General features: G+C 43.2%; 1 protein-coding gene across 2 annotated transcripts in view; it reads right to left on the reverse strand.

Annotated features, from left to right (window-relative positions):
• SF3B1 (splicing factor 3b subunit 1) overlaps positions 1-10,000 on the reverse strand; it is a 290,537-nt gene that overhangs the window by 69,771 nt on the left and 210,766 nt on the right. For both annotated transcript variants that reach the window (XM_056536403.1, XM_056536402.1), the window contains exon 14: positions 2,712-2,982. In XM_056536403.1, the coding sequence (XP_056392378.1) occupies positions 2,712-2,982 (271 nt within the window). The remainder of the gene's footprint in view (positions 1-2,711; positions 2,983-10,000) is intronic.

Genomic DNA, 10,000 nt, shown 5'->3' on the forward strand with positions numbered 1-10,000 from the left:
TGTTAATTTGTTAATTTTTTGTTAATTGTAAATTTTGCCTGGTAGCACTGTTACAAAAATTTATTTTAGTCAATAAACACATTTGTTTTTTATTTATTATTTTATATTTGATTGTTTATTTTTATTATGGGAGCTGATATATACACGGACCATAGGGGTCCGAGACACTGGTTCAGCCCGTCTAAACTGCTTGCAAGGGTGCCATTGGAGGGACAGGGCGCTGCTGAAAAGCGGGCGCACTCCCAATTAGGTGGTAGGGGTTAGATTTGGTGGCCTGGGGCCTTTGCTTGGTCTCTGACACCTGAGCTCCCCGGTAACTATGGGTCCCTGGTCATTAGAGGAGGGCTGAGACCAGTGGTCCTACCAACCAGAGAGTTTCCCTCTAATATAGGGCCACATGATGCGCTAAAGTCGAGTTGCAATATTGCATTTATTGAAGGTATTATCTGATGTGTTCTTGAAAAACTGTAGCACCGGTCCGAGTTGATTAATCAGCTTTACCTTTAACTTTTTCTTTATTTTACTCTTTATTTCATAATATTTTAATTTTTTTTAATTATTATTGCATTTTCATATTTTTTTATTTTCTTGTTTATTCAATGTAATATTTTCTTATAATAAGCGCCTTTATTTAGTTCATTTATATTTTTTTATTTCTTTTTTGTCATGTCATTTTACACATTTTGATTTTCTATATAGTTCGTCACAAAATACAAATTTTTTTGGTTTACACATGGCACTATATACACTAAATATATTTTGACACATAGTACGTAATTGTTTTGGCATTTAACTATTTTTTATGCAGCATATAAAATGATAAATATATATTTATTTATACTATGTAGCAGTGTTTCTCAAAAAGGGTGCCTTGAGTTGTTTAACCCCTTGGGGACGGAGTGTTTTTTTTCACTTTCCTTTTAAAAATTATAACCCTTTCAATTTTGCACCTAAAAATCCATATGATTACTTATTTTTTACGCCACCAATTCTACTTTGTAATCACATCAGTTATTTTACCCAAAAATCTACAGCGAACCTGCAACAAAATTGAAGAAAATACGTAATTTTGTAACTTTTTGGGGCTTCTGTTTCTACGAAGTACATTTTTCGGTAAATATGACACCTTATCTTTATTCTGTAGGTCCATACGATTAAAATAATACTCTACTTCTATAGGTTTGATTGTGGTACTTCTGGAAAAAATCCTAACTACATGCAGGAAAATTTATACGTTTAAAATTGTCATCTTCTGACCCCTATAACTTTACTTTTCCGCATACGGGGTGGTATGTGGGCTCATTTTTTGCGCCATGATCTGAAGTTTTTAGCGGTACCATTTTTGCATTGATCGGACTTTTTGATCGCTTTTTATAAAAAATTTTCATGATATAAAAAGTGACCAAAAATACGCTATTTTGGACTTATGAATTTCTTTTGCGAGTACACCCTTGACCGTGCGGTTTAATTAATGATCTATTTTTATAATTCAGAACTTTCTGCACACGGCGATATCACATATGTTTATTTTTATTTACACTTTTTTAAATGGGAAAAGGGGGGTGATTCAAACTTTTATTAGAGAAGGGTTTAAATGATCTTTAACTTTTTTTTCACTTTCTTTTTGTATTGTTATAGCTCCCATAGGGAGCTATAACACTACACACACTGATCTTTTACATTGATCAATGGTTTCTCATAGGAAACCATTGATCAATGATTCTGTCGCTTGACTCATGCAGTCATTCGGCGATCTGACACCAGGAGGAAGGTAAGGGGACCCTCCTGCTTTCCTACAGCTGTCCGAGATGCTGCGGCGATCTCGAACAGCCCTCTGAGCTAACCGGAATTCGTTTACTTTCACTTTAGACGTGGCATTCAACTTTGAACGCCGCATCTAAAGGGTTAATAGTGCACTGCACCGCGATCAGTGCCGCACACTATTAGACACTGATCCCATTGTTAGAGGCCGGGTCCGACCCGTGTGGCCCCGCGTTATAGTAAGGGAGTAGGCGAAGGGTGTACAGGTACGCCCTCCGTCTCCAACAGGTTAAAAACTTCAACTCCATGCATGCACAGATTGACTTTGGGGGAGATTTTTTAAAACCTGTCATGAGGAAAAGTTACTGAGTTGCTCATAGCAACCAATTAGGTCGCTTTTATTTTTGAAAAGGCCTCTGAAAAATGAGGGACGCTCTGATTGGTTGCTATTGGCAACTCAGCAACTATTCTCTCGACAGGTTTTGATAAATCTCCCCCTTTGAATTTTTGGGAATGCTGGGAGTTGTAGTTTTGTAGGTGTAGGTACCCATTTTGTAAATCATTGCTATATAGTCCAGCAGATGAAAAGATTGAGAATAGTTGCTTCAAAGTGTTGGGGCTGGGGCAGAAAACGGCAGTTATGAGGAAGTGAGCACAAAGCGGCAGCAAAGAATGCTGGGACCTGTAGTTTAAAGACAATGTGCGGGGAAGGGAACAACTAGGATGGCAGAAAGGCGTATCAGAGCCACGTACAGGAGATAAAAAGGTCTCAGTAGAATGCTAGATGCAGGGTTAATGTCCTATGCTGAGTTTTTCACAGCCTGCCATTTTCATTTAAGTGTATAGGCTTCCTATGGATTCAAAATTGTTAAAAAGGTGTCCATATTCTTGGTACTTTAACAATGGCAGGTACAGGGGTTGAATTTTTATGTCAAAACTTTCAATCTTACCATGTTCAATAATCTCTACCAAACTTCTGAGATGTGGCAAAATGGCACATCCCATAAGAATAGCAATTTGTTGCACAATCTTGATTCCAGTGTGCCGTGCTTGCCATGACTTCTTACTTTTGCAGACAGCCTTCAAGAAAGGAAGCAAGGAAGGAATTCCAAGAGCAGAGGCAACAACTGCAAAAGCTCTGGCAGTTGTATTACGGACATATTCATCCATATTGTCAATATCTGGTCTCATTGTAGAAATCATTGTAGCCAAGCCGGCAGCCTACATAAAAATAAAGAAAATTCTTAAAATTAAGGTTTCCCCAAGAACACACAAAAAGCTATGTTGCTATTTTAACATATAATGGCTGTAACAAGTTTACAGACCATCCACTCTAGGATTACATAGAAAAGACATATTTCTCAACACAATTGGAATCTTTTGTGGCACTGACATTAGTAATAATTAACCCCTTAAGGACCAAGCCAATTTTCACTGTAGGACCCGGACAATTTTTGCCCATCTGACCACTGTCATTTTAAACATTACTAACTCTGGGATGCTTTTACCTTTCATTCTGATTCAGTGATTGTTTTTTCATGACATATTCTACTTTATGTTAGTGGTAAAATTTTGTGGATACTTGCATCATTTCTTGGTGAAAAATTACAAAATATATTTGACGCTCTCTGCTTATAAGGAAAATGAATATTCCAAATAAATTATATTTTGATTCAAAAATACAATATGTCTAGTCTACTTTAGGTTTCCATCATAAAGTTGACATGTTTTTACTTTTGAAAGACATCAGAGGGCTTCAAAGTATAGCAGCAATTTTCCAATTTTTCCCAAAATTTTCAAAATCTAAATTTTTCAGGGACCAGTTCTGTTTTGAAGAGGATTTGAAGAGCCTTCATATTAGAAATACCCCACAAATGACCCCATTATAAAAACTGCACCCTTCAAAGTATTCAAAATGACATTCAAAAGGTTTGTTAACCCTTTAGGTGTTTCACAGGATAGGCAGCAAATTGAAGGACAAAATTCAAAATCTTCATTTTTTTACACTGGCTTCTTGTTGTAGACCCAGTTATTGAATTTTACAAGGGTTAAAAGGAGAGAAATCTTCCTAAAATGTTTAATCCAATTTCTCTCGAGTAAGAAAATACCTCATATGTGTATGTCAAGTGTTAGGCGGGCGCAGTAGAGGGCTCAGAAGGGAAGGAGTGACAGTGGGATTTTGGAGAGTGAGTTTTTCTGAAATGGTTTTTGGGGGGCATGTCACATTTAGGAAGCCCCTATGGTGCCAGAAAAGCAAAAAAAAAACAAAAAAAAATAAAAAAAATAAAAAAAAAAACATGGCATACCATTTTGGAAACTACACCCCTCAAGGCACGTAAAAAAGGTTATATTAACATTATTTACATATTATATTTTTCATTTTCACGGACCACTGTTCCAAAAGTCTGTCAGACACCTGTGGGGCGTAAATGCTCACTGTACCCCTTATTACATTACGAGGGGTGTAGTTTCCAAAATGGGGTCACATGTGTGTGGGGGGGTCCATTGTTCCGGCTCTATGGGGGCTTTGTTAACACACGTTGCCTTCAATTCCGGACAAATTTTCTCTTCAAAAGCCCAATGGAACTCCTCTTCTGAACATTGTAGTTCGCACGCAGAGCACTTTACATCCACATATGAGGTATGTTCTTACTCAGAAGAAATGGGGTTACAAATTTTGGGGGGCTTTTTTTCCATTTTCCCTTGTGAAAATGAAAATTTTTGGGTAACACCAGCATTTTAGTGAACAATGTTTTTTTCTTCATTTTTTCATCCAACTTTGTAGAATTTTCATTAAACACCTGTGGGGTGTTAAGGCTCACTATACCCCTTGTTACGTGTGTAGGTGTGTAGTTTCCAAAATGTGGTCACATGTGGTTATTTCTTTTTTTGCGTTTATGTCAGAACCTCTGTAAAATCAGCCATCCCAGTGCAAATCACCAATTTAGGCCTCAAATGTACATAGTGCGCTCTCACTCCTGAGCCTTGTTGTGCGCCCGCAGAGCATTTTACGCCCACATATGGGGTATTTCCGTACTCAGGAGAAATTACGTTTCAAATTTTGGGGGTCTTTTTCCTTTTAACGCTTGTGAAAATAAAAAGTATGGAGATTCCTGGAGGAGGAGAAATGGCAGGGGTGATGAATTTGCACAGAGGGTAATAAAAGGGGGAATTAAATGGCACGGGGGATACAGTGGCACGGGGGAATCAGAGGGGGGCAAATGATGTGGCCAGCGGGCGCACAGAAGCAGGAGACCACTGTTAAAACTAGGGATCGACCGATATCGTTTTTTTAGGGCCGATAGCCGATAACATAGTGATATTCCAGTATAAGTTATCAGCTATTTCTCCACCGCCCGAGAAGCCGCTGCAGATCATTGATTTAAAGCGGGTGCTTTAAATCAATGAACTGCAGCGGCTTTGGCTGAATCAGACCACCGCCGCCGCCACCCGCTTCTCTCTTCCCAACCACCGCCGCTCCCCCCCAGCCATCCCCCCTACCCCCGCCGCTGCCACCCAGCCATCCCCCCCAGCCATCCCCCTACCCCTGCACCGGACACCGCCGCTGCCACCCAGCGCCATCCCTTCTACCCCCGCACCGGACACCGCCGCTGCCACCCAGCCAGCCATCCCCCTCTACCCCCGCACACTGCCACTATCCCCCCCCCCTACCCCCGCACCGCCCCCCCTTTCCCCGGTTTTATAATTACCTGTTCCCGGGGTCCGCGTTACTTCTGGCTCCCGTCCTGAGCTGTCACTGTGCGCACTGACGGTGACGCAGCAGGAGCCAAAAGTAGCACGGGCCCCAGACCCCGGGAGCAGGTAATTATAAAACCGGGGATCGGGGAGGCAAGAGGGGCGGCATGCGGTGCTGTGGGGGGGGGGGGGGGGGGTGATGCACGGTGCGGGCGGGGGGCTGGACATTATCGGATTATCGGCAAGGTAATTGCCGATACCGATAATGTCAAAGATCGTGAATATCGGCCAATAATATCGGCCAAACCGATAATCGGTCGATCCCTAATTAAAACAGTGGTTTTCAGTTTCTGTGCCGGTGCTGCTCCAGAGGGGTGCAGCATGGGCCAGGCCCCTTACTGGGGTATTGGCTGTATCCCCCTGATGGCGGCCCCTGTATACAAGCTAGGGCTGGCACATAGGCCTGGCTGTCCATTATTGGGAGTGTGTTGTTCGGCACGGGTGTGTCCATGTCCACTATTGGGAGTGTCCCCTATTCGGAGGGTGCAAATACATAAAGTTTTATGGGACTATGCCAGGGAATAACAAACTGTCCCATATTGTCCGCTAAGGGAGACCAGACCCCTTAAGGACCAGGCCATTTTACTCCTTAGGACCGGAGCGTTTTTTGAACATCTGACCACTGTCACTTTAAACATTAATAACTCTGGGATGCTTTTACCTATCATTCTGATTCCGAGATTGTTTTTTCGTGACATATTCTACTTTATGTTATTGGTAAAATTTTGTCGATACTTGCATCGTTTCTTAGTGAAAAATTCCAAAATTTGCTGAAAAAAATTAAAAATTTTGCATTTTTCTAACTTTGAAGCTCTCTGCTTGTAAGGAAAATGGATATTCCAAATAAAAAAATTTTTTTATTCACAAATACAATATGTCTACTTTATGTTTGCATCGTAAAATTACTTTTGGAAGACATCAGAGGGCTTCAAAGTTAAGCAGCAATTTTCCAATTTTTCACAAAATTTTCAAACTCACTATTTTTCAGGGACCAGTTCAGGTTTGAAGTGGATTTGAAGGGTCTTCATATTAGAAAAACCCAACAAATGACCCCATTATAAAAACTGCACCCCCCAAAGTATTCAAAATGACATTCAGTCAGCGTTTTAACCCTTTAGGTGTTTCACAGGAATAGCAGCAAAGTGAAGGAGAAAATTCACCATCTTCATTTTTTACACTCACATGTTCTTGTAGACCCAATTTTTGAATTTTTACAAGGGGTAAAAGGAGAAAATGTATACTTATATTTGTAGCCCAATTTCTCTCGAGTAAGGACATACCTCATATGTCCATGAAAAGTGTTCGGCGGGCGCAGTAGAGGTCTCAGAAGCGAAGGAGCGACAAGGGGATTTTGGAGAGTATGTTTTTCTGAAATGGTTTTTGGGGGGCATGTTGCATTTAGGAAGCCCCTATGGTACCAGAACAGCAAAAAATCCCCACATGGCATACCATTTTGGAAACTAGACCCCTTGGGGAACGTAACAAGGGGTAAAGTGAACCTTAATACCCCACAGGTGTTTCACGACTTTTGCATATGTAAAAAAAAAATAAATAAATGTTTCCACTAAAATGTGTGTTTCCCCCAAATTTCACATTTTTGCAAGGGTTAATAGCAGAAAATACCCCACAAAATTTGTAACCCCATCTCTTCTGAGTATGAAGGTACGCCATAAGTCGACCTGAAGTGCACTACGGGCGAACTAAAACGCTCAGAAGAGAAGGAGTCATATTTGGCTTTTGGAGAGCAAATTTTGGTCGGGGGGCATGTCGCATTTAGGAAGCCCCTATGGTGCCACAACAGCAAAAAACCCTCACATGGCATACCATTTTGGAAACTAGACCCCTTGAGGAACGTAACAAGGAATAAAGTGAGCCTTAATACCCAACAGGGGTTTCACGACTTTTGCATATGTAAAAAAAAATATATATTTTTTCACTAAAATGTGTGTTTCCCCCCAAATTTCACATTTTTGCAAGGGTTAATAGCAGAAAATACCCCCCCAAAATTTGTAACCCCATCTCTTCTGAGTATGAAGGTACGCCATAAGTGGACCTGAAGTGCACTATGGGCGAACTACAATGCTCAGAAGAGAAGGAGTCATATTTGGCTTTTGGAGAGCAAATTTTGCTCGGGTGGCATGTCGCATTTAGGAAGCCCCTATGGTGCCAGGACAGCAAAATAACCCCAACATGGCATACCATTTTGGAAACTAGACCCCTTGAGGAACGTAACAAGGGGTACAGTGAGCATTTACCCCCCACTGGTGTCTGTCAGAACTTTGGAACAGTGGGCTGTACAAAATTTTTAATTTGCACAGCCCACTGTTCCAAAGATCTGTCAGACACCAGTGGGGGGTAAATTCTCACTGCACCCCTCATTACATTCCGTGAGGGGTGTACTTTCCGAAATGGGGTCACATGTTTTTTTTTTTTTGCGTTTGTCAAAACCGCTGTAACAATCAGCCACCCCTGTGCAAATCACCTCAAATGTACATGGTGCACTCTCCCTTCTGGGCCTTGTTGTGCGCCCCCAGAGCACTTTGCGCCCACTTATGGGGTATCTCCATAGTCGGGAGACATTGCATTACAAATTTTGGGGGGCGTTTTTCCCTTTTACCTCTTGTCAAAATGAAAAGTATAGGGCAACACCAGCGTTAGTGTAAAAAATTTATTTTTTTACACTAACATGCTGTTGTAGACCCCAACTTCACCTTTTCATAAGGGGTTAAAGGAGAAAAAGCCCCCCAAAATTTGTAACACAATTTCTCCCGAGTACGGGGATACCCCATATGTGACCCTAAACTGTTGCCTTGAAATACGACAGGGCTCCAAAGTGAGAGCGCCATGCGCATTTGAGGCCTGGATTAGGGATTTGCATAGGGGTGGACATTGGGAATCACTGGCGTAGAATACCCCTAACAGGGTGCCTCCAGCTGTTGCAAAATTCCCAGCATGCTTGGACAGTCAACGGCTGTCCGGCAATACTGGGAGTTATTGTTTTGCAACAGGTGGAGGCTCCATTTTGGAAACAGTGGCGTACCGGACGTTTTTCATTTTTATTGGGAGGGGAGGGGGGCTGTGTAGGGGTATGTGTATATGTAGTGTTTTTTACTTTTTATTTTGTGTTAGTGTAGTGTAGTGTTTTTAGGGTACAGTCACACGGGCGGGGGGTTATAGCGATTTTCCCGCTGCGAGTTTGAGTTGCCGCGCAAAATTTGCTGCATCGCAAACTTGCAGCCTGATACTCACTGTAAGCCCCCTGCCCATGTGAATGTACCCTGTACATTCACAGGGGGGAGGGGACCTCCAGCTGTTACAAAACTACAACTCCCAGCATGCACAGTTTATCAGTGCATGCTGGTAGTTATAGTTTTTCAACAGCTGGACGCACACGGGTTGGGAAACACTGCGTTAGGAAACAGACAATGTTTCCAACCAGTGTGCCTCCAGTTGTTGCAAAACCACAACTCCCAGCATTCTCAGGCATGCTGGAAGTAGTAGTTCGGCAACATTTTTAGAGCCAGATGTTGCCCAACTACAACTCCCAGCATGCTGGGAGTTGTAGTTTTGCAACATCTGGAGGACTACAGTTTGCAGACCACTAATACAGTGGTTCCCAATCTGTGCCCTTCCAGATGTTGCAAAACTACAACTCCCAATATGCCAAAACTGTCCAGGCATGCTGGGAGTTGTAGTTCTGCAACATCTGAAGGGCCAGATGTTACAGAACTACAACTCCCAGCATGCCTGGACAGTAAGGGCATGCTGAGGATGTGTAGTTTTGCCACATCTGGAAGGGCACAGTGGTCTCCAAACTGTGGACCTCCAAATGTTGCAAAACTGCAACTCCCAGCATGCCCAGATGCCAAGGGCTGTCTGGGCATGCTGGGAGTTGTAGTTTACAGGGTCCCATTGCAAAACTTTACGGCGACGTGCATTGTTGTAAAGGGCCCGACCGCGGCTGAAGATCTACTCACCTGTCGCCGCCATCTTCCTCGCCGGGATCCGGGTCTTCAGGGACGAGGTAAGTACCGGGGCCGGTCCCCAGCACTCCCCTGTCCCCCGTCGCGTCCTCCGGTCTTCCTCCCATCCTCTCCGGACTTCCAGGGGCCGGGCAGGACGGGAGGAAGTAACCACCCCCCCCCCCCCCCCTTGCGCTTAGAAGAGGCCTCCCCGGTGAAGATAGCAGCCCAGATCCCACCAGACGCCCTCCTCACCGGACAGTCCTGCAGCACCGGACCAGCGCCGAGCGGAGGCGAGTACTGTACAGAACTAAAGGGGGTGAGAGGGGGCTGGATGATGTCCAAGGCCGCAGTGGTCTTCAACCCGGGCTTGCTGGGAGTTGTAGTTTTTAAACCTCTGGAGGTCCGCAGGTTGAAGACCACTGCGGGTGGAGAGTTCACTCGAGTATAAGCCGAGGGGGGGGGGGGGGGTTCAGCATGAAAAATCGTGCTGAAAATCTCGGCTTATACTCGAGTATATA

This window comes from Hyla sarda, chromosome 8 (genome assembly GCF_029499605.1).
Source record: "Hyla sarda isolate aHylSar1 chromosome 8, aHylSar1.hap1, whole genome shotgun sequence".
Classification (NCBI taxonomy): Eukaryota; Metazoa; Chordata; class Amphibia; order Anura; family Hylidae; genus Hyla; species Hyla sarda.